This window comes from Pteropus vampyrus, unplaced genomic scaffold (assembly GCF_000151845.1).
Source record: "Pteropus vampyrus isolate Shadow unplaced genomic scaffold, Pvam_2.0 Scaffold41, whole genome shotgun sequence".
NCBI classification, from domain to species: Eukaryota; Metazoa; Chordata; class Mammalia; order Chiroptera; family Pteropodidae; genus Pteropus; species Pteropus vampyrus.
In genome coordinates, this window is record NW_011888822.1 from 4,214,395 (window position 1) to 4,238,378 (window position 23,984).

Sequence of the window (23,984 nt, forward strand, 5' to 3'; positions counted from 1 at the left end):
CTGAGAAATTTGGGAATACTTAGTTTTCCACTAAAGATGTATTCTGAAAAAGAGCTTAATATCCGAACATGTAATAATCTCTAGGAAAGAACAATAAATTTCAGAGCACATCAACCTATCCACCAACCTGTTATTTAAATAAGTAGAGTTGACATTTTATAATGTATTTCCTGTCAGGATAGTTCCATAATAAACTCTTCTTTCTGAAATTAAATCAACAAGTCAAAATAGAAAGGATCCAATTATGGTAGGCACATAGTATAATGAAGATTGGGACTCAAGGACAAGAGAAGATTCGAAACATCTAGTTGAACTCCTTTAATGGAGATAGTAAAATAATGCCCAATAACTGTGTACAGGATACCAAGGAGTAATGAGGACTGTGGTGAAACTGAAAGCTTGTTCTTATCTAATGGGGACAGCTCTTTTGAGAATGTGGGCTGAGTAGTCAGATCTTCTTATTTGTTGTGAGGATCCTAAAATAGAAATGTTTTTGTGCAATATTCAAAATATCTTGTACACTGAATACATCTGAGAGTCTCTAGTTTGTGACCCCGGGTTTAAGATAAAAATCTGCACCCAAATGCACAAAAAAGAAAAATAGAACAAATTAAAATGAAATAAAATCTTTCTTAGATTTCTTTATGTTTTTACTTTACTAAATGTCCCACGCACTGAGTCGATGTGATCAATTCACCTGTTATTTCAATTTCAAGGAATATACAAAATTGGAGCAGTGGATTCAAGTAGAGTATTCCATACCTTAAGAAAAATTGTGTCTGCACCATTTCTGGGACCGTAGAATGGCCTTATCCAATATGTAATTTGAAACGTTCTACTAACCAAATTTTTTAAAGTTTTTTAAAAAGATACAATTAATTTTAGTATTATACTTTATTTAACCCAACATATTCAAAATATTATCACTCCAACATGTAATCAACATTTTTAAATGTTAATAAGATAGATTATGTTGTTTTATTCATATGAAATCTTCAAAATCCAGTATATATTTTACACTTAAAATAGATCCCAATACAGACTAGCCACATTCAAGTGGTTAATGATCATAAGTGGTTACCATATTGGGCAGCACAGCTATAGAAGCTCAGTACTGTTTTTGCAAATATTATTATTTTGGGAAATCTCAAATTTAATTATGCCTAAATTAGAAAGCTTTTTCTGTTTTAAGATACTCATTCATCATTTATTCTTAGGATATTGAACATACTTTACAACTTTACATGACTTTTTGTTGACGATTATTACTGTTTGGCTTTCATCCAACTCCAAAAGTGACTAATTCTAAAGCAAATGGCTAAATTCATCAATCGAGTTGTTTTATGAAGCCAATCAATGCAACGGTAAGGAAAAAAATCACTTAAACCAATATTTTGGTATTATGCATTCAAAATTTTGGTAATTCTTTTTTTTAATTCTTGGGTTTGATTTTTTTATTTTAATGTAATACATGCTCATCTTTTAAAAATCAAACAATATAAAATACATAAAGTAAAATGTTTTAATATCCTACTTATTCCTCCCCACCTCTGCTGCTTTACTAACATTCCACTTCCAATCTCCCAAAATAACCAGTGTTAAATATTTGGCATCTCCTCTTCCAGAACTTTCTATGCCTGTTTGCATGTGAATATAGATAGATTGTTTTTTTAAGGACTCTTCTTGTGTTCATAGTTTTAGGACATCCTGTCTCTATTCCACAGTACACCATGGATTACCTTTTTCCTGCACATCAAAACATACAGCTCTGCCTCCTTATAAGAGCTCTAATGTCCATAGTATGTCTGTAGGACCATTCATTTAATCCTGTGTTGATACACATGTAAATTGCCTCCAATTTTTGCTATAACAAATAGATCTACATCTACGCTTATGTCATTATGTGAGTATTTCCATAGACTAGCTTCCCAAAGGTGGAACACTGGCTCTGAGACTGTGAAAATTTCAAATGCTGGTAGATATTGACAAACTCCCCTTCAAAGAATTTGCACCAGATAACACTCAGATTAAGTGCATCTGAAAGGACACTTTGATTGAAATGTAGATTTTCCAATGTAGCATAGCCCAGTGCACTTGAAAACTTCTAAGACCAACAGTGATAACTTACTAAAGAAAGTGAAAGCAAATCAAGTAGTTATTCCAAGGCTACATGATATGAGTCCAAAGTTAAAGATAACAACCTGGGGCAGCAATCAACACAAAAAGCAAATGAAAAAAAAAGCATCATTTACTTGGAAGCCTCTTGCCTCTTCAGAGACACTCGCTCCAGTCCTTGAGTTTTGCTGACTTCTAGGGAGTGGCACCCTCATGTTCAGACATCTTCTTCACAGAAATATCCTGTTTCTAGGTGCCCTGTATTTACTTCCTCATGACACAATATTTGCTAAGTGATTTGTAAAGTGACACCTTCTTCTCTCAAAGGACAAAAGCTCCGGGAAAGAGATTTGCTTGAGCAAGGAGAAAAGTCTCCAATTCATATTCCTCTACATACAAAGGCCTCTCAAATCCTGATAAATCTGGGGTGGCCAGAATTTGTGAGGAATCATCAGGAAATGGTCAGCTCGCTAGACTCATTCGTTTTCAAAAGGATTCCATCTTTAAATGATTCCAGGTCACTAAGGCACATCGTAATGCCCTGTTCTGTGTGTTTATCGCTTCAAAACTTGGAATAAGACCCAGAATCCCTGCTTCTCCATTTTGCAGAGAGGGCTTACAAGTTGCTAGGTAAGGTTAGGATGCAACCAGATAGAGATAAGATGCAAAATCAATTTAATAATTGGTCAAAAGCCAATAGCATGCAAATTAACACATTTAAGTTAAAATTTCTGGGGGAAATCAGCTTTAGGACCACTGATGGGAAAGATTTCACTTGCCAAACGCTGAATGCTAAGTATATATAAAAAGATCTCTGGGGGCAGCAAACTGGTGATTCACAGGCTAAATACGATCTGCAGACCACAATCTTAAGTGCATAAGGCTTCTTAAAAATATGAAGTTCAATAAAATTTGATTGGTCCAGCACCCTACAGTTTACCACTATTCCCACCCCTTCCTAATATACCCCACAGCTTCTCACATTTACCTGCCTGGCTCTTGCAGGCATTTATGTATGCAATCTCTGACTTAGAAGTTTCAATCAATTGCTATCTCAAAAGGAGTCAACTGTTGTTATGGTTACCTAAATAGGATGATGCCATCTCAGAAGTGTTCAGTAGAAGGATAACGCTGAGAACAAGGGAGATTGTGTTTTGACCAGAGTTTGCCCTGTTCTGGCTTTTTGGCTTTTCAGACAGACATTTACAAATGTCCAGGGAATGATCGTATGAGTGTGACTCCAACACATCCCATGAAGAATGGTTAAAAAGAAAAAGAGACCGATGGGGGACTCTTGAATTGGTGCCTTTCTCTCTAGGTCCCTTACCTCCTACTTAGTTAAAGCTCTACAAAGTCACACTTGAAAGACTGCAACAACCTAACTTCTCAGTCTAGTATCTCCCTCACCCTATTCACCACGCTCATACCCAGTTCATTTCAGTATTATACCTTCTAAATATTTCCTGAATCTGTATGCTTCTATCTCACTCTGCTCCTAACCACCATCATTTAGAGCCTGACCAATTGCCCACTTAATGAGTTTTCAACAACCTATATTTTTTCCTCTCCATTGCATTTGCCAAGCTGCACACAGCAATCATTTTAAAACACAAGCATAATGTTGCTTTTCCCTTGTCACCTATGTTCCCATGATATTTCTGCCCTCAAACATGGCCCTAGTTCCCACCCACCTCAGAAAATTTGCTCTGGTAGTTTTCCATCTTTAAAATACTTCTTCTCCTAGATCTTAACCATGGTTTGCCAACTTTTCGACATGAAATGTCTCAACTCAATTGTCATTTCTTGGTCACTCTGACAGAAGCACTCACTTCCACTCACTTTATACTATGTTTTCCTGGTTTTCTCATAGCATTCTTTATCAGTACCTGAAACACTTTATTTATTTGTTACCATGTTTGGCGTCTGTCTCCTCCACTACAGTATAATTCCTGGGCAGGGATTCTAGTTGTTTTGTTCAAGGTCGAATCCCCATTGCACAGAACAAATACGTATTGACTAGCTCTGTAAAAATCCTTATCAAATTCATAGAGACAGAAATGCAGGTTGGTGGCTTCCAGAGGCTGGGGGTGGGTTGCAGCTGGGGTGGAGAAAAATGAGGAGTTATTGTTTAAGGAGTACAGAGGTTTAGTTATGCAACATGAAAGAAATTCAGAAGATGAATGATGATAGTGGCACAACTGTGAGAATATACTTAATGACACTGACCTATATATTTACAATGGTTAAGATGGTAAATTTTATATTATATAGATATATTACCACAATTAAAAAATTTTAATGATTTTCAAAAACCCTAATAACTTTCTATTGCTCTAAAGATTGAGACCAAGATTAATTTGTTCTGTAGGATCCAGCATGTCTGCCCAGCCTATCTGTCAATCCAGCTCATCGCATCCCTCCAGCTCTTTGCTACAGCCACCCTGCCTATGTAATACACTTAATGAGTTTTCAACAACCTATATCTAAGGTATCAGACTCCTTCTACCACAGGACTTTGATAGCTGCTAATTCATATTCCTGGGATGGACAGATCTTCACAAGACTGACTCTTTTTCCTTGTTCAGATCTCAAGCCCAGTGACTCACCAGGCAGAACTGTCTGCCCTGACCCCTCATCTAAAGTTGTCCTTCACTGTCCTATCATCTTTTTTTTCATTTTCGTCACAGCAGTTACAATAGCCAAATTTAAATTGTTTTCTTATTCATTATCAATCTCTCCCACAGCATTTTAAGTTATCTTAGTTCAGAGATACTGTGTGTGTTGTTTCTTACAGTATCCCAAATGTCCAGAGTAACACGAGCATCCACTAGGGATTCAAATAGTTGACAGGTAACTGAATGAATAAGGAATCGCTGGAAGGTAGCAGTTACTATTTCTGTTTCACAAATGCGAAAATGGAGTCTACAGCCTTGCTACCCTGAAGAAGCCTGATCCCGTCTGATCTTGGAAGCTAAGCAGGGTCGGGCCTGGTTAGTACTTGGATGAGAGATCACCTAGGAAGACCAGGTACTGTAGGTGTAAAAAATAAAAAAATAATGGATTGTAAGCTGACAAAGTCCTTGCAATCTGTGAGGTCAACCAAGGGTTACCTTGCCTTAAAAGAAAAGAAAATGGAGGTTTTATTACCTGACCAGGGACCCATAGCTTGTAAGGGAAGTTTTATTACCTGCCCAGGGACCCATAGCTTGTAAGGGGCAGAGCTAAAAATTTGAAATAGATTTGGCTCAAGCCAATGTCTGTTGGTGCCCTCGCTCTTCTTTCTGTCCTTCTCCTATGTGCCACTCTCATGAGCTCCATCATCTGCTTCGGGACTCCTTGAAGAACCTGTGCATGCTGGTCACAGAAGTTGAAGCAGCATGTGTTTCATCCTGTTACACACACACACATACACAGAGGCATACACATACACAAATAAAAAACAGCTCTTTTCTTAATATAGAATTAACCTCATTCATTCAGATATTTGACAAAATACAACAGAATTAAGACAGCTATTCCAAATATCAAATGAAAACAAGTGGGCTGTGGTTAAAGAAAATGTTCACTCATTTATTAATTCATTCGAACATCTATTATTTATTGTGCTCTGGGGATTCCAACAGATGATTTAAAATAGACCAGGTAGAAAGACACATTCATTTGGCTAAAGTACATTGGGTATGTTGTATTTCAGTGCTCCCCAAAGGACCACCAGCACCCACTCTGCTATGGCTTGGGCACTATTAATATCCCTATTTTATAGATGAGAAAACAAGCACAGATAGGTTAAATGAACTGATGAAGGCCACAAAGCTGAGCTGGAACAAGAATACGGGTGTAATTCCCAAACCCACTCTCTTAACCTCTCAATGTTGTATATTTCATTCTTGACCATTTTAAAACTCTTTCCCCCCAGTACTGAAACGTACAAAACCCTTGCTACTCAAAGTGTGGTCTGTGGACCAGCATTATTAGCAACACCTGGGAGCTGGTTTAGAAATGCAAATTCTTAGATTCCACCCCAGACCTACTGTATCGAAGTCTCCATTTTAATGAGACCCCCAGGTAATTCTTGTGCATATGAAAGTTTGAGAAGCAGTCTCCAGATTAATGAGAAGTACAAACACTTAAAGGAGAGTAATTACTGTATCTCCCAACAATTTTCTAGTTTTCCTTAGCATCCAGTTATTTCACCCTGAAAAACTCAAAGCACCAGAGAGTGATGGGAATAAATCCTAGTGTCTGCTGCCACCTTGTGGTGGGAAGTTTCAATCTATCCAGAATTTGCTCTTTTCCATGAAATAAATGGGGAAATGTTAGAAGGGAGAAGTGATCAAGTACTCAACTACTCCACTGTTTTCAGCGTTATGCTTTGAGACACCACTACAAAATTGCAAGATATGATAAAACAGCCCTTGAGCTAAATAACAACCGTTTTTTTTCATGTGTGAATCCAGGACAGAGAGTATCATCAGCTCTAGTTGCGAGATCTAACAAAAGCTGGAATCACTGCTATTGCTATAGGTTCTTTCCTCTTTGGAATTCAGCATGCATATCTGAATGTGATAATCAATTGGTATGTGAATATTTTATTACCAACCCAAATGGCGGTGGTTAGATAATCAAGTCACCTTTTCTACATTTGCCTTGCCCAGGAATCTACAACACATATTCCACAAAGTGAAAGGGAATTTCCCACCACTCTGCCAAATGCATCATGGGTGACCTGTGTGAAGTGGTAAACAGGGTCAGTGCCACAAATGATGCCTCTAACACCTGGAAGGGAATAAAAAAGAGATTCCAAAAATTTCCTACATACTCTATCCCAAAGGGCCCAGAAGTTAAAAGTGCCTCAGTCACTGGATAATTGTGTTTCAAAGTTTGCGAGCTCAAGAACTAAAGAAATCCAAATAGCTACTACAGGTGAAGGTGACAGCAATGGATCATCCTCAACTATATCTACCAGAGGCCTCTAAGGTTGCTTATGGAAGAGTTGGGCCAGTACCGAAGGTTTCAGCAACGCAGAAGGAAAAATAGCTCGTTCAAAAGGAAAGGGATTGAAAGGTAGGTAATTGCGACATATTTTCTTGTCCATTGAGTGGGATTCTTTGGATTTTGGATTAAACAATATTCACTGTGATATTAGAAAATGTAGCATCTCTTTTTAAACATCGCATTTAGAAATGAAGGCTACATATGGGTTAGAGGGAGAGGGCACCGCATTTATATATTGGATCGAGAAGCCTAGTGCTATAACAGAAGCCTCATTTCATGATCAGAAAAATCTTAAATATAGTAAAGAAAACCTTTCCCTTCCACCTGAATTTGAGTTTTAATGTGGCATACAACACCAAAATAAAAAGCTGATACTAATTTCAGTATCTCAGAATTTTAAACATTGCACATCCCATGCAGATACTATATTGGAAATTCAGTAGTACATCCTTCCAGATGAGTCCATGATCGATGCTTTTGTTCCTTTTCCCAGTAATTTTGGCTGCCGAAATAGGTATTGATTGTATTTCACCTATTTGCATACTCTTTAATGTAACTTTAAAACTGTATTATATCTGATATTTCTTGCTAGTGGGAAAACCATAAACACAGGTATGAAATATTTTGAACATAATACATTTTAATTTGTAAAGTCAGTGAGATGATTTATTTTCTAATTTCTTTTGACTTCTTTCTTACCAGGTTCATTAGCAATAGCTTAGTCACATAGAACTGAGATATTTTCATGAGGCCTGAAGCACCAAAGACCAAACTTTTGAACTTTAATGGACAAGATAAAAATTTGCAGATATTTCCACTTTCAATAAGAAATAGAGGTTAAAAGGTAAAGCAATATAACCAAATAAATTCACTACCAACCAAGAAATTTAAAAACTCGAGAAGAGTTCTTTTCATAACAGAAATTGCTGCGTTTCTGTTCCTAGGCCCTGAAGTAAAATTACCTGTTAATTGTTGCAGATTGGAGATGGGGTGTGGGAATGAGAATAGGAAACATTCTAGATTCAGAGACTGCTTAGAGCTGGCTTTTTACCTGAAGGGTTGCCTTTGGGGTTCTCGAACCTCCTAAATTATATGTGTGCGTGGATGTGCGTGTGTGTATTTATGGTAGTAGAAACTGATGGCTTTATTAAAAGATTCTCAGAAATGTCTATGGGATATTAATTCTAGCCCATAAATGACCTTTGTGCAAATTAGAAAATGAAATTCTGGATACTTTACTGGCATTTTCTTATGGTAACTATGTACAACTAAAATGGCTAATAATGAATAGTACCGTAGAAGTTGTGTGTGTTCAACCAGCAGAACTCTATGTCTTGGGTCCCAAAGGGGAGGCTGCTAGCCCAAAAGGTCTCCCTTCTTTTGACTTCTAGCTTGTGCTCCCTCCTTGCATCTTCCATTTTTCCCACACAGATCTAATCCACATGGTAATAAAAGCTATCATTTATTGAATGTTTTATTAGGTTCCAAGCTCATAAGTTATTTTTTCTTTGTACATTTTTGAGAATGGCATACTTATTAGCAAATATGAAAACTGAAGTTTATAGATGTTAAATAACATGCCCAAGATTACAGAGCTAGGAAGTGTGGTGCTGGGTTGAACCAAGACCATTTAATTCCAGTGCCTGGAATCTTACTGAACTATTCCCCATGTGTAATTATAGAGAAGATGAATAATTTATGCCCAGTTTAGAACAATGTGTTTCCTGGAGGATAGTATAGGTGCTAATGGTGGTACTTGAGATATTTTACATAGTATATGCAGAACTTTTTTTAATGGTTATGAATTTATTTACATCTATTTTAGAAATACATATTACATGTATAATACATGTAATATAAAACCTGGAATTTCACCCAAAGAAATGAAGATTTATGTTTACACAAAAACCTATACACAAATGTTTATAGCAGATTTATAATAGCCCCAAATCTCTTCCAATGAGTGAATGGTTAGACAAAATGTGGTACATCTACATCATGGAATATTACTCAGAAATAAAAGAGAACAAACTATTGACACACACAACATCGTGGATGAATCTCTAGGGAATTATGCTGAGTGAAAAAAGTAAATCCCCAAATGTTATACATTGTATGATTCCATTTATATAACATTCTTGAAAGGACATGTTATACAGATGGAGGACAGCTTGGACAGGCATTAAGGAAAATGTGAGGTGAGTAGGAAGTAGGTGTGGCTATAAATCACAAAGGTTCATTGTTGTGATGAACATGTTCTGTATCTTGACAGTATTAATGTCAATATCCTGGTTGTGATAACATATTATGGTTTTGCAGGAGGTTACATCAGGGAAAACCAGATAAAGAGTACACAGAGAATCTCTCTGTATTATTTCTTACAACTGTATATGAAACTACAATTATCTTGAAATAAAAAGTTTAATTTTTTAAAACCCCTGGATTTTATGGATATTATTGCTTTGGATGAGACTAACAAAAAAATTAATTTAGGAAGAATATTAGGTAAACAATGTTATTATGGAATGAGTGATGTTTACTCTAGCACAGAGAATAACAACACAGACTTGGAGATCAGACTGTCTGGGCATAAGTTATTTAATCTTTCCAAGTTTTAATTTCCTCATTTTTAAAATAGAGAAGACAGTATGAAAGTTAAATTATATAATACACATTAAAAGCAGAATATTTAGCACATGCAAAGCTATTAAAAATTTTATCTATTTTTATTACTAAAATATATCCAAATAATGAAGATGGTATATGACTATTTGGAATTTTGGAACTAGGAGCTTAGAATTATTCTCTCTAAAAGAGTGTTCTATGCATATGCAGCATTTATGGGACCTTGGAGACTATATTCTTTCTTGACTACGCTAGTAGACTCATTTCTCATTGTGATAGCCTTAGAACCATCAAATGCAGCAAGAAGTATCTCAAACTACCTTTGAAACAAAATGACCAATTTGCCAATATGAGGTAATATATTCTAATAGTCACAAACTGGGATTAAAATCTGCATTCTATGTTTGGTCAACTAATTTAACCTCTCTATGTCTCAATTTACTCATTAATAATATGAAGATAATATAATCTGCCTGCTATAAGAATTAAATGAGATAATGACCAGAATGCACTTAGTACAGTTTGGGACAAAACACCAAGTAGTTACTTTGGCTTTATTTTTCTGTGATTTGATTCTCTGTCTTTAATTTCATTTTTTGGAATTGTATAATTTGTTCACTTTTGCCTTTTGGATTTTAATTATTTCAATTATTATTAACTTTTCAGTTTCCTTAACACAAATTATTTTTATTTTGTTTAGATGGCATAGAGCTGTGTCTACCAACTTAGTAAAACAAAATAAAATGTATTGGTTCCCAAAGAGGAATCCTCCAGTGATAGTGACATGGAATTTTGTGAAAGCCAGCAAAATCAGAAAAAAAATGTGATGAAGAAAGTGAAGACTGTTTTGGGGATGATGTTGCCATACAAGTACAGAAGCAAACCAGCAAGTGTCAGTGGAGAGGGCTTCCCTAACCATAAGGAAACCTGCCTTTCAGACACACAGAGACTTCTTCCTAGAGTCGTCAAGAAGTTTCCATCACGCAAGCTGTTTACCAAACCAAGAATGGGAACGCTCTTGCAGCATGGTAATCAAAGGCAATGTATTGTTAAGCAGCAGGGCCAATAGGACTAATGAAATTAGAATGGATTTTCTTTCTACCCAAAGTATGGCATCTCCTGGGAGCTTGTCTGAAATGTAGATTCTCAGGCCCAACCCGGGTCTACTGAGCCAGAATCTGTATTTTAGGAAGATCCTTAAGGAAACCAGTATGTACATACATTTTGAAAAGTTCTGAATGAGATTGCTGGTAAGGTAACTCCTAGTCCAACTGATCAGTGGTTTAATCAATTTAAAGCCCTTTTTATTTAAATATATGCATACATAGGCATATAATTGTATATATATATATATATTAGAAAATCAAATTAAAGTGGGATTTTTTTGTTTCGTTTTGTTTCTGGAGAAAGTAGTGATGTAGCCTTTCAAATGGTTACTTCCAACTGTACAGGGTGTGGTAAGAATTCTATGAATAAAATTTATGATTAGTAAGTCATAAAGGACGTTCTATTTTATTATATCTACTTCCCATGTATTTTGTGGAAGAAACAACATTTGAAACTGTTAACTTTAAGTCTTTTTTGCAATGTAGTTATACTGTTCTGGGGGGTCCTATGAGTGATGACTAATAATGCCACTAATATTTGCATTCTCTTCTGCAGCTTTCTAAAATTAATAGACCTTATTTTTTAGAGCAGTTTTAGGTTTACTGGGAAAATTAAGCAGGAAATACAGACTTAGTTTCCATACACCCCCTCTCCTTACCCCAGCCTCACAACTGATGAGCCAATATTGATACATTATTGTTAACTAACGTCCACAGTTTACATCAGGGTTCGCTTTTTGCCCTGCAGTATGGATTTGAAAAATCCATCATGTCTTGTCATGTACTCACCATTACAATATCATACAGAATAGCTTCACTGTCTTAAGTGGCCTCTGTAGCTTTTGAACATTCTTTACAGTACAGCATTGGCATGTAGAGATTCCTTATGTATATGTAGAGAATCTACACATAAACTCACATTTCACACAGTGGTAAGGCTGCAAATCTGGTGGGTATTTTTTTCCAGAAAAACAAAAACAAAAACAAAAAACTGATGGCTTCCAACTGAGTGAATGCCCTTTCAAACAAACTCCCTCTTCTTGAAAAAGCAGTCACTAATTCAAGATCCAAGCATCTAGCATTCCTGGTATGGATTGACCTGCCTATTTCTATACTGATGGGGCTGGAGTTGGAGAGTCCAACAGGAAAAAGAGGACCAAATTCCTTACCCTCATCTCTGTACATTGGTTTATTTTCTTCTTAGTTGAAATAACAAATCTCTAGATTAAGATTTCTCCAGAAAACATGCCCATGCTTCAGGCTGCAACTCAAGTATTATGACTCTGTCTCAGCTATGGCCCACAGTTGCTCTTCCTTGCTGACCCTCATAACGCTTTTCAGCAAATATTTGCTAAATACTTATTATATGTCAGCCACACTATTAGCGATAGAGTAGCAGATAGAACAGACATGGTCCCTGCTCCCACAGAGTTCCAGTATAGAGAGACATTCCAACATTATACAGTTGATTACATCTGATGCAAAGTAGAAGTACAGGGAGCTATTAGGGATACACATCATACATGCTAACTTTAGGGGAGGGGTCTCCAGAAAGGCCTTCCTGAGGAAGGGACGACTCAGTTGAGATCTGAAGAATAGCTAGAGTCAAATAAGGAAAGAATAGGGGAAGGACAGTTTCCCAGGAAAAGGGTATAGCATATTCAAGTCTCAGTATCAAGAGAGCACCAGGCATAATTAAGAAATGAAAGTAGTCTAGCCAGGATTGAGGTAGCAAGGGTGTTGAAAGCCCTGTTAAGAATTTTTAACTTTTCCTAAGGGTGATGAGAACCATCGAATACTTGCAAGCTGGGAACTTATATAAATTCTGATTTGCATTTTTAAAAGGTATCTCAGGCTGCAGAGTGGGGACTGGATTGGAGGAGGGCAGGAGGAGATGCATGAGGAACAATAAACAGGTTCTTTCATTCAGGCAAAGGATGATATTTGCTTGAGCTGGTCATGATAGTAGAAATGAGGAGGTAAAGGGAGAAGTATTCCTAGGTAGAAGTTACAAGACTTGGGGAAGAGCTGGACAGTAGAGGGTCGGGGAGAAGGAAGAATACCTAGGTTGAGTACCTGCTTTGAACGTGAATACCCCATTCACTGAGATTCCTTATCAACAGAGAAGATTCCTTATCAATCTTCACAGAGAAGTCCTTATCAACAGACTTCAAGCAAGACAAGATGTTTTTCGGTGCTGCTCACCATTTGAAAACACTGAAACACAGCAAACTGCAAACACTTTTTTCTCAATGCCCTTGTTGATCCCTTTGACTACATCAATGAAAAATCTCATTTCCTGCCTTTTCTCAAAAAAATAAAAATAAAAAGCAGAGTAACCTCAAGTTTAGTGCTTTCTGAAGGCAATAATATGGTTTTGTTCTTACCATGTTATTTTAATGTCTATTTATGATACTGGTTTTTGACTTATGATAGCATTTTAAAGTTTTCTTTATAAGTATGTTTATTGTGTTAGGAATTGAATGATATAAAGAAAAACAGTAAAGAGTCCAGAATTCACATGGCTCCTGGAATATGGGAAAAACTATTAAGTTTGTATATGAATTCCTGAGCCATGAGCCACATTGCTGAAGAGTAGATTTAAACTTTGCTTCAACCAATGGCAAATATTCAAGGGATCATCTTACACATTAGAGGGTTACTTTTTAATTTTTTTTTTTTAATTACACAGTAGTTAAAGAGAAAAGCAACAGAGGGCAAAATTGAAGTCTCAAAGACAAGGAGGTAACCATCTTGCCAATACTGGTTGGTGACCCCCAAGATCACAACCCCAAGAAGAGGCAAATGTGTGCAAGAGAAAGTATAATATACAGAAAAGTAAATCTTTTTTTTTTTCCAATCCCAAGGAGAAAAGCTACTGAGGCAGAATAGGATGCTGTCTTTTCAGAACAATTTCTATTACGAAGGATATGTTTATAACTGTGATCATTACAGGTTCCTTCCTCTCCCCCACCCCGCCACCCCCGCCCTCACTTTAAGCGTCTATACAACTTGATGTTGTAGAAGCAGAAACAGAGGAGATAACCCAAGGAAATACACTCCTTGGGAGAACCACCAAGCGTTTATCTGTGACATCCCTTCCTTTAGGACTGCAAAAGGTAAAATGCTAAAACATACTCACCTCTAATGACTTATATATATAGTCAATGTTTAGGGATGTTGTAAAAGCCATGTTCTCTCCGACCACAAGTACCCCACAAGAAAGCCTTTAAAATATGCTGCTTGTGTCTCTTCTCCAAGAATTTAGGGCACAGAAAGCAGGCTTACCAGGTCTGATTCCTCCAGTCTGAACTCAAACTGTTCAGTTTCCAATATAATCTGAGCTACAATGGAGGCCTGAACTATCATTATTTTAAATATAACAAGCATTTACTTAAAGCCAATTATGTTCCAGGCCCTGTTCTAAGTGCTTTAAAAATATTAACTTATCATACACCTGAAACTAATATAATTTCGAATGTCGTGTAACTGAAAAAAATGTTCAATTATAATTATTAAAAACATCAGTTTATCAGATAATCCTTATAACTGCCCTATAAGGTAGGTAGCGATGCTGTTCTTATTTTAGAGATGGCACTGAGAAGTTAACTAATTTGCTCAAAAGTGGCAGAGCCAGGCTTCAAACCCAGGAAGACCTGGCTCTAGAGTCTGTACTCTTAATTACTATGCTAAGTACTAATTGTACCATCGAATATGGTAGCCAACAGCTACAAGGGACTATTTAATTAAAATTAAATAAAATTAAAAGTTCAGTTTTTTTCATTGCACTAGCTACCACATGTGGCTAGTGATTGTTGTACTGGACAGCACAGAAAAAGAATATTTCCTTTTTCACAGAAAGTTCTATTAAACAGCAATGCCTAAAGCATCACTGTCAGAGTACAGTTTTAAATTTTAAATTTTGCTCCTGTGTTAGATTCTTGTTTATTGTATTCCTATTATCTTCTGGGCAATTCCTAGGTCTGGGGCTACGAAGGTGATCCAATGGACATGGTCCTATTTCGTGGAATTTATAGTTTAATAGAGGTAACAGAAATTAAACCATGGCACTGCAGAATAGTGGGGGAAGGATAACCTTTTGAATAAGTAGCACTAGGACAAGTGGACATCCATATGGGGAAAAGATAAAATATGATTCCTATCTCACACCATATATAAAACTTAACTCCTGTTGGGTTATAGATCTATATTGGAAAAGTAAACTTAAGGACAATAAGAATATCTTCATGACTTCGCCATAAAGAAAGACTTCCTAGAACACAGACAGTATTGACCATACAGGAAAAGATGGATACATTAAAATTAAGAATTTCTGTTTGTCGAAAACATTAAATCAAATGTTGTCAACCGGCTATAGAAGGATTTTGTTTATGTCTCAGAATGTTCTCGAAAATATGTTTGAATTACATTCCCATTTAAAAATTAGAATTATTTCAAATAAAAATCTGTATCTTCGGCTTTCTTTTAAAAAATAGGAAGATTTGGAAATGCTAAGCCCCCAATTCCTCATGGCAACAGCAAGACCTACAAAGAGGCTGCCCACTTTGCTTGAGGCACGTTCTCTCCAGTTCACACCAACACCTGCTGGTTCTGTGTTACAAAATCTGCCTGGCTCCTCTAGGCATTTAATTTTATATTAGTGGTATTCAACAAACTGAAAAATAACTTAGTAATTACCAAGTATGGTAGGTGCTTAGTAGGAAAAATTACTGAGTTTTATGAGAGAGAAAAGAGAGAAGTCCAACTATAAATGAATTAGAGACGGTTCTGCAAGTGACGTTTGAGCCTGGGCAAGCTGGCAGGGCAGAGTGGTGGTTCAACAGACTCATTTGTCAACTCTCTCCTCAGGCAAAGGGTAGGACCCAGATGGTGTCTCATATCCTACTTTAAGTAGGTCTTGCAATAGTCTTAATGCTACTTAAGAAGGGGAAGAAAGAATGAATGAACCTAGTAACTAAAAGGACACATTGGCCAGGAGCTATGACCTAGGAATGATTTCCAAAAGCAATGCTTTTAGGACAGATACCTGTAACAGCACACTGAGGATGAGAGGAAAAGTATCAGGCATGTGGCAAAAAGAACCCAGAGCTTTCTTTTTATTTTTAGAGACATGTCTGCCATGAAAACAAGGAAACACACGCACACACACAAAAAGACCATATTAACAACTGGATCCAGTGATAATGAGCTTTCTGGGGCACTGGTCCACAACAGCCCCACACTCACTGTGCTCAGCAGTTGCAGAGACAATTTCTTCTCCTTCCCCTTACGAATGACCTGCTTTTTTTCTGTCACTGTATATTCTTTCCGAGCCAGACAATCTCATTTCTCTGCACCCTATAGATCTCTTGAAAGAGAGCTCTGGGCACAAAGGAGATACATAGGGCGTGGAGAATAATATGAATACGGTCACCAATGCAACATTGTTACGTGGCAAATGTTCAGTTTATAAGAGACTACCCCAAGGGTGAGAATTCTTATTTAAGCACTGTCACAGAATTAATGTGGGTACTTCTGAATCTGGTGTGTTTTTGCATTTTTATGATAGGTTCCGTATTCCTCAAAAAAGAGACCACGCTTCCTAGCACTTAAAAAAAAGAAACATGGCATGGAAAATATCCTCTAAAAATCAGATTTGACAGTAGGAAAGCTTCAAATGCAGGTAGTGGACAAAGGCTTTTAACTTTTGTATTTCAGAAGCAGCAGGCCAGGTTTAACTGAATGCAGTCCTGCAAGACAGCACAGCTGTGGGATGAAATTAATGATTCCCATTAGGAAATAAGGTTAGTGGGGGGCATTTTGAGAGTAGCTAAAGGATTGCTAAGGGCCTGAGGATGATGTTGTATGCCTAATAAATATTAAGTGAATTCAATTAAAATGAAGGCATACACAGAGGCTTCTTTTAAGAAATGAGATCATCTTTAACACTGGGTGGTAAATAATGTTTTCAAGCTCTGTTGCTATGCCTTGAATTAGAATAATACTTTGGGACTTGCAAAATGTCCACCAATTCCTGAACTCATCTCTCAGGAAAGACAACCATCCCTTTGGTTCTGACAAGGCTTTCCAAAACATGGCTTCATTTCTTTGTATCCATCTGTCATAGGTAGATGACCTCATGGAAACAGTGACTGATAAGTCCATGAAGTTACTGGCCCAAAGACATGCTGAGCTTCAATAGTGTGAGTTTCTAGGGGAGGAAATTCTTCAGTCTTCTAAGCAGTTCCAGAGGATTTCCAAGAGAACCATGAGAAAGTATAAATTGAGAATGTATGTTTGCCATGTACCTGCTGCTGCTTCTGATTCTGTTCCTGACTGCATAAAAGTTATCTTCATAAGGATTCTTATCTTTTGCTACATAATATCCTGAATAAATCTCTCTAGTGAATTAACTAATGGGGAGAGGGGACATTTTTTAGAATATTTTGCCCAGTATTCCTTTAAAAAATGCTTTTCAACAGTTGATTTTTGATTCTGAGTCAATATAAGCAAAATTTTACATCATAATTCTTACTAATAATGAAACATTTATTAAGGCATAGCAATTCTGCAAAGAAATTTCTCCCATGATTTGCCAGATGATATTAGAGGAAGCATTTAAAATATTATGACATTTTTAATATGACTACTACTGGGCTAATTTTAAACTCATTTTTAAAGATAAGAATTCTTACTAAAAGTATAAAAATGTAACATTACTAAGGTATGATTGATGCAAAGTGTCATGTTTTTGAACTGAAATAAATAAATAAGGATGGAATCTAACAAGCATTTAAAATGTTATTCAATACTTAAACAATTACAAATGATTCAGCCTTAGCTTAATTTTTAAAAAGATCATGAAATCCTTTATATCTTCACGGAAAATTCATCGCAAACTACTCTTCACTTTATCAATACATTTCTTTTTCCATTGAAAATGATTCTTAAAGAACAAAACAGTAGAGAGAAAATATATGAACTTAACATTTAACAACCACATTGCTCAAGTATTAAAGGAGAGAGATCTATAAAGTAATATATATAGACTTACTTTGCATCTTGTTATTACCTCTTACACTAGTGATTCTTAGTATCATGGAACCTGTCTCGCATAACAAGCATACACCACAAACATTTTGCACATAATTTTATAAGTTCACAACTCTCCTGAAGCCTCTACTTTCAAAAGTGGTAACAATTTCCAGAAATTGGCTCATTTTCTCGTGTACATCCTAGAAATAGCATCGACTCATAATCTTCGACTTATTTTGTAAGCAAATCAATGTGAACAGTTTAAATCTACCTGGAATTCTTATGAGCACAAACATATCTGATTTGAAACCATTTTATTAAACAATTTTGGATGTTGCTTCCTATCTTTTAAGTTTAAGAATAAGAAAGTTATTTCAATAAAAACAAATCTATACTGAAGTCATTTTCCTTTGTGCAAAGAAAATGAATGAATTGTACATTAATATTTAAAAGCAAGGTAGTTCACTGTCAAAACTTTAAATATCTCAAAAGCACAACAAATTCTCAACACACTAAGATCATGTTGCTACTTCAACAATCTTGGGAATGGAGAGCGATTGTCTATGGCTTAGGATCTGCTTCCATGCTTGTTTCCTGAGCTTCTTCTACCTCTGAGAGCTTTTCATCATCTATAATTGATAAAGAAACAAATTTACTTAAATTATATGTTTAACAAATACACAAAAACATTTTTATCCTTTATTAGCTAGTATATTTTTAAAAAGATGGCAAAATGACAATCTATGACTATAATTTGGCCCACACAAGTTTTTGGTTTTAAAAGTTCCATTTTGGTTGTTGTGCAGTAGTTGAATCAAAATGTAAAATCTATGTGATAGATTTTTATTAAAAAACAATCTAGGTCCTAGGCTTTTCTTGAAAACGATCAGATCAGATCACACAGAAATTTCCGATTGGCTGTAGTCAATATGAAGAGCAAGTCTCCAGTTCCCCCAAAGCACCCATCATTCACTGAATATGCACATGTTCTTATGCACTAATTGGTTTACTCACTTATCATTGCTTGTCTGAGTCCTAAATTGTCACTTTATAGCAATAAACTATAATAAAAGAAAAATTCCAAATCTATCATCCTTGAGTTTCTCTTAATATAAACTATTGGATATGTGTTTAAATCATGTATTAGTATAAATTCAGACTTTTCTGCATATGTTCAAAATGCTGAACAATATGAGTACCTTCTAATGTCATCCAGCTGTACTGCTGTCCTGAACCTGAAGGAGTACTTTCTCTTTACAATGTATATTTTAGAAGGCATGCCCCTGAATTATTTAAAAATCTTCATAAATGTTGGTTATGAAACTATTTTCACTTACTTTCCAGTGTTTGTTGAAGTTCATGGATGGTACTAAGAAGAACGTGAAACTGTTTTCGTCTCAATTCCAGCTATGTTAACAAGAAAAAAATTAATATGTGTCGATCTGTAAACACATACATATCATGAAGACTAATACATATATGCAAATACCTTATCTTCGACACTTTCTTTAATATGTGAAAGATGCTCTAATTCTTTTCCCAAAGCCTCTAGTTCCCTGAAAAAATAAATAAAACAGTCTAATATTTTGCTATTTGGGGGAACAGAATTCACAATTAATACCTAACTTTTTCATTACTAAGTAGTATTTTAAAAATAAAAAAAGGATAAGGAGTGATAACACTCTATTATGATGAGACTTTTAAAGCTAAGGATGATTTCTTCTTAACCTCTAAATATATGCTTATTTTCAAAATTTTTAGCTAATTTTTAAAGTATAGAAAAACATAGATAATAGAATATCAAACTCCAAGAAATGAAAAGTTTTAAAATTTCATCATACTTATTTCAAGTTTATATATATGTAAAATGTAAAAGAAATAAAATATTGCAGATTATCTTGAAATACATTTTGAACCTTACCTCCAATCCTCTATCCTAGGTCTTTTTTCTTTACCTCCCACTCAGCTAGTCACTATATAGTTCCAATCCTTTTTTAATGTATATATTTGTATCTCTAAATAATATACAGTGTTAGTATATAAGGTTTTAGGAGGCTCTAACTTTTATAAATGGTTATTATTCTTCATGTATTTTAGAAATTTAGGAATAATTTAACATTCATTATGTCTTGTTTTTCTTTTCTCTGATTATGTTTTTGAGATTTGTGTTTAAAAAGTGTATACTTTATCGTTTTTAACTGCTACTTAGTATTCTACTATATGAGTAGACCATATTCTATTCATTTTCACATTGATTTATATTATATGCACTTATTTTAGAACTATAGGCAGTAAGGTGTGAGGAACAGAAAATCTAATTGACAGTATTAGAATATGTAATATAGATGATCTGATCTCTCCTTTGGGAACATATTATGTATTCTTGTAAAAATGAAATGCATAGACCAGTATGTAACATTTATGTATAAAGATTAGTTACTTTCAAGTAAAGCTCTAAACTTACTTTAATGTCTCATGCCTGTCTGGATGATGTTGGATCACTTTTGCCAAAGCATCATATTCTGAAACATATAAAAATATTTACCAAATTAAGGTGTTTTGAACCTGGATATCAAAACAGAATGTATCATATCACAAATTTCTCCTAATCACTTTCCTAGTACATAAATAAATAAAAACATTGAAGGATGGAAAGAGTATTATCAGTTTCACTTGATTTAACTATAATGATACATGACTTCAAAAGTGTTCCAAACAAGGACTTTAGCTCTCCCACTGTTTTCCATTTACCTATTCATGGGCTGACTATAAGAGACCAGCATAAGCATAAGTGATCTTAAGTCATTATGGATCATCAAGTGGACTGATTCTGAAGAGGATAAATAAAAGATCAAATAAAAGATCAGCAAGGTAAATATATCATACTATTAATTTTAGATCTTAGACAATAGCAAATTACATTTCTCACTCATTCTAAAGGTAAAATTTCAGAAACTTAGAAATGATTTAAAATTCAGGAACCTTGTTTCTGCTCCACTGAGACCTCCAAGATAAGTCATGTATCTCCTGTTAACCTCTTATGAAATGATAAATGGCAGCATTCATTTAAAAGCTTCCTTAGTCAACAAAACCACTACGAAACATTTAAAATGATTTTAGAATTAATATTGATAAATAAGTTAGTATATCTTATAAATTGGCCACTGAAACTTGACTACATGTATTCTAGACTGAATTAAAAATACAACTTTTAAAAATAAGGAATTAAAAACGATCTTAATTAGTTCATTAAAAAGTAAAATTCATTGTTTTGAAAATCAACATATTAACTCAATAAAAGTGTGAGTTTTAATAAATTTTTTTATTACAAAATAATACATGTTCAGTATAAAAAGAAAGCAAAAAGTCATAAAAACTCACAATCCCAAAATAACCATTAACATTTTTTATTTTCTTCTAGTTTTTTCATCTATGTCACAATTATGATTATACATTATATTTTTATCTTTCTTTCCATTTACATCATAGGAGAAGCAATGCCTCTGCCATTAAAAATCATTTTGAAATAGTTTTTGTGGACTGCAATAAGGACATACCCTAATTTAAAAACAAAAGAGATCAAAACAAAACTAAACTTTAACCTTCTTCTTATTATTTAGGAAGCTTTATAAATGTTTGTTTGCTTTGTACCTAATAAAAAGCCAATAGGCTTAAATTCTTTTCTTTTTCTTTGTTCTGAAAGTAGCTCCATTAAACAAACAAATACCAACAAACAAAACCCTAAATCTAGTGTACTTGTATAAACTGCTTTTGCTGATTAATCATAACATTATTTTGGCAAAGGAGATTGAAGACAGTAAAAAACCAAATACTTAAGAAATACTTGGATAATCAAAACAACCCAGTGGTGGGGGGGACTTTTTTCAGCATAGTCTTCCTTCTTCGCTATTTTAAAAAATAATAGTTTTAAAGAATTTAGTTTGGCTTCTAATTCTTTTTTGTATTTCAGGTTGATTCTAGCCGGAGATTTTACCTCACATTAAAAACTGCATGAAAATATTAGTCAGTAATAAAGTATTTGCACACTAAATCCCACAAAACCCTTACCTTGGCGATTTTTTCGTATTCGTTTTGCTTGAAGAATTTGCTTTTTGCACTCAGCAATTTTTTCATGTGCTCCAGCAATGCTACATTCTATATAAAAAGGTTCTTTTTAAGACAGTTATAACAACATGAAATAATCTTCATTCATTTTCAACTTTAAAATGTGTTTTTAAATTAAGTTCCATTGCTAATAGATGCTGGCATTTTAAAAAATAGTTGTAAATTAAAGTACTGTATCATATTAGAACACATTTTTATAACTAACATTTACTGTATTCTTTCTATTAATGTTAATATTGTTATTATTTTACACTAACCAAAGAAAAATATTAGCAGGTATTGTTTCCTTTAGACCATAAAAATTAAAATTAGAGATAGAGAAACATTAATTACTTTAAGTTTCTTTACCTATGTCTTTGTAAATTTTCTCATAATTTTCCATTTCTCTGAGATTCATATCATATACCAACAAGGTTTTGCCCATTGAAAATTCACACTGAGACAGTGTGCTCAGCATACGTTGGTACTGGCTGTATCTAATGAAAAAGAGAAACAGAATAAAGATTTTTATGGCTTGCCAAAGCTGAACTATTTATAGTACAGGCAAAGATGTGCTAATTAAATTATACCAAGTTCTTGGAGAATCTTTTGCTTTATTTAAAATAGTTTATGATATCTATCCATTATGTTTTTTTCCCAAATGTACTATACTTGAATTTATAATTTGCTTCAGTTACAAATGCAATGATGAGACTGTTGTTCTTATCAATATAAGCTTAATTCAAACAGCTATTTGTTTGAATTTTGTTTAAATACTTTTTTAAATGTTTTGATCAAGATGTCTTTTTATCTTTACAATTCTGTTCTCACAATTTTTTCATTCTACACAATTATTTATCCATGTGAAAAGCTAATTCAGATGAGAAAATTTTTTCTAAGTTTGAAAATTATTAAATATATATAAAACTTTGCAGCAACTTATTTTAAAAAGAACATTTCACTTAGATATTTTGTCTTTCTAAACACTTATTTGCTAAAACTGACCAAATTAATGAGCCTGAATTTAATCTTCATTTCTTCTTACCACTATGCCTTCTTCACGTTTTAATAAACATAAAGCAGGCCTCTCAAGAGAAGTCAAGGACAGAAAAATCTATTCCTGATTAACCAAGAGTTGACTTCATTGGACATTTAAGGTGAGTGAAAATCTGCAATATTAACATGACTATGTGTATGATCTAAAAATCACATCAGGACATTGGTATAGGAACAATAAAATGAACAATAAAATGAACTACCCCTCTTCCTGGGATCCAGAGTTGCACCATTTAATGAAACTTTTCACTAGCAGATTAATTCTCCGATCATCTCCAGCACCATCTCCATCAATTAGGAGACGTTTCCTTATGACTTCGTCTGGAGAAAAGAAGAAAAGCAGAACAATGTAAATTAAAAAAACTGGCTCTTGTTAACTTTCAGGAACAAATAACCAATATCACTACTTATCAAAAAAAAAAAAAAACTGAAATGAAAACATACTTGATGCCACTGAACTGTACACTTAAAAATTGTTAAAATGGTCTATTTTTGTTATGTATATTTTACTACTATATATAACATATATAATTAACATATATATAAAGCAATTGAGTGTCTATTTGTGTCAAGCACTATTCTAGGGGTTGGGGTTATAATAGTGAAAAGCTCTACCCTAACAGAGCTGGGATTCTACTGCTGGGTTGTTGAGTAGAAATAATTTTCAGGTACCACAAAGAAAATAAACCAATACTTCTTGGAGAATTTTTTCTGAAAAAACCTGTTCAGACAGAAGGAAGACTGAAGTGTTAGTATCTCTAAGTGTGTGACAAACTGGAAAAAGGAATAGAGAAAAAAGATTTAAAAGATGTAATGGCAGACTTAAAAAAGAGAATGAGATGGGTCAGAGAAAAAGGAATGTATTTGTTTTTTAAAAATTTGTAATTTAGCTATTATATCTGCGATATTCTTTCCCCATGAGGACTTTTTCTTTTTTTTTTTTTTAAA

General features: G+C 34.5%; 1 protein-coding gene and 2 pseudogenes across 3 annotated transcripts in view; 2 read left to right on the plus strand and 1 right to left on the minus strand.

Annotated features, from left to right (window-relative positions):
* The first annotated feature begins 5,035 nt into the window (after positions 1–5,035).
* Positions 5,036–5,154, plus strand: LOC111738648 (annotated as a pseudogene).
* Positions 5,155–5,728: 574 nt separating this feature from the next.
* On the plus strand, positions 5,729–17,232 carry LOC111738635 (annotated as a pseudogene).
* Positions 17,233–17,369: 137 nt separating this feature from the next.
* THOC7 (THO complex 7) overlaps positions 17,370–23,984 on the minus strand; it is a 22,194-nt gene continuing 15,579 nt past the window's right edge. For 2 of the 3 annotated variants that reach the window (XM_011358453.2, XM_011358451.2), the window contains exons 2-8: positions 23,240–23,357; positions 22,350–22,477; positions 21,945–22,031; positions 20,341–20,398; positions 19,366–19,432; positions 19,214–19,283; positions 18,180–18,505 (exon numbers count right to left, since the gene is read on the minus strand). In XM_011358453.2, coding sequence (XP_011356755.1) covers positions 18,438–18,505; positions 19,214–19,283; positions 19,366–19,432; positions 20,341–20,398; positions 21,945–22,031; positions 22,350–22,458 — 459 coding nt within the window. In that variant the 5' untranslated portion in view covers positions 22,459–22,477; positions 23,240–23,357 and the 3' untranslated portion in view covers positions 18,180–18,437. Of the gene's footprint in view, positions 18,506–19,213; positions 19,284–19,365; positions 19,433–20,340; positions 20,399–21,944; positions 22,032–22,349; positions 22,478–23,239; positions 23,358–23,984 lie in introns of all 3 variants that reach the window. The other variant, XM_011358450.1, reaches the window with a different exon arrangement.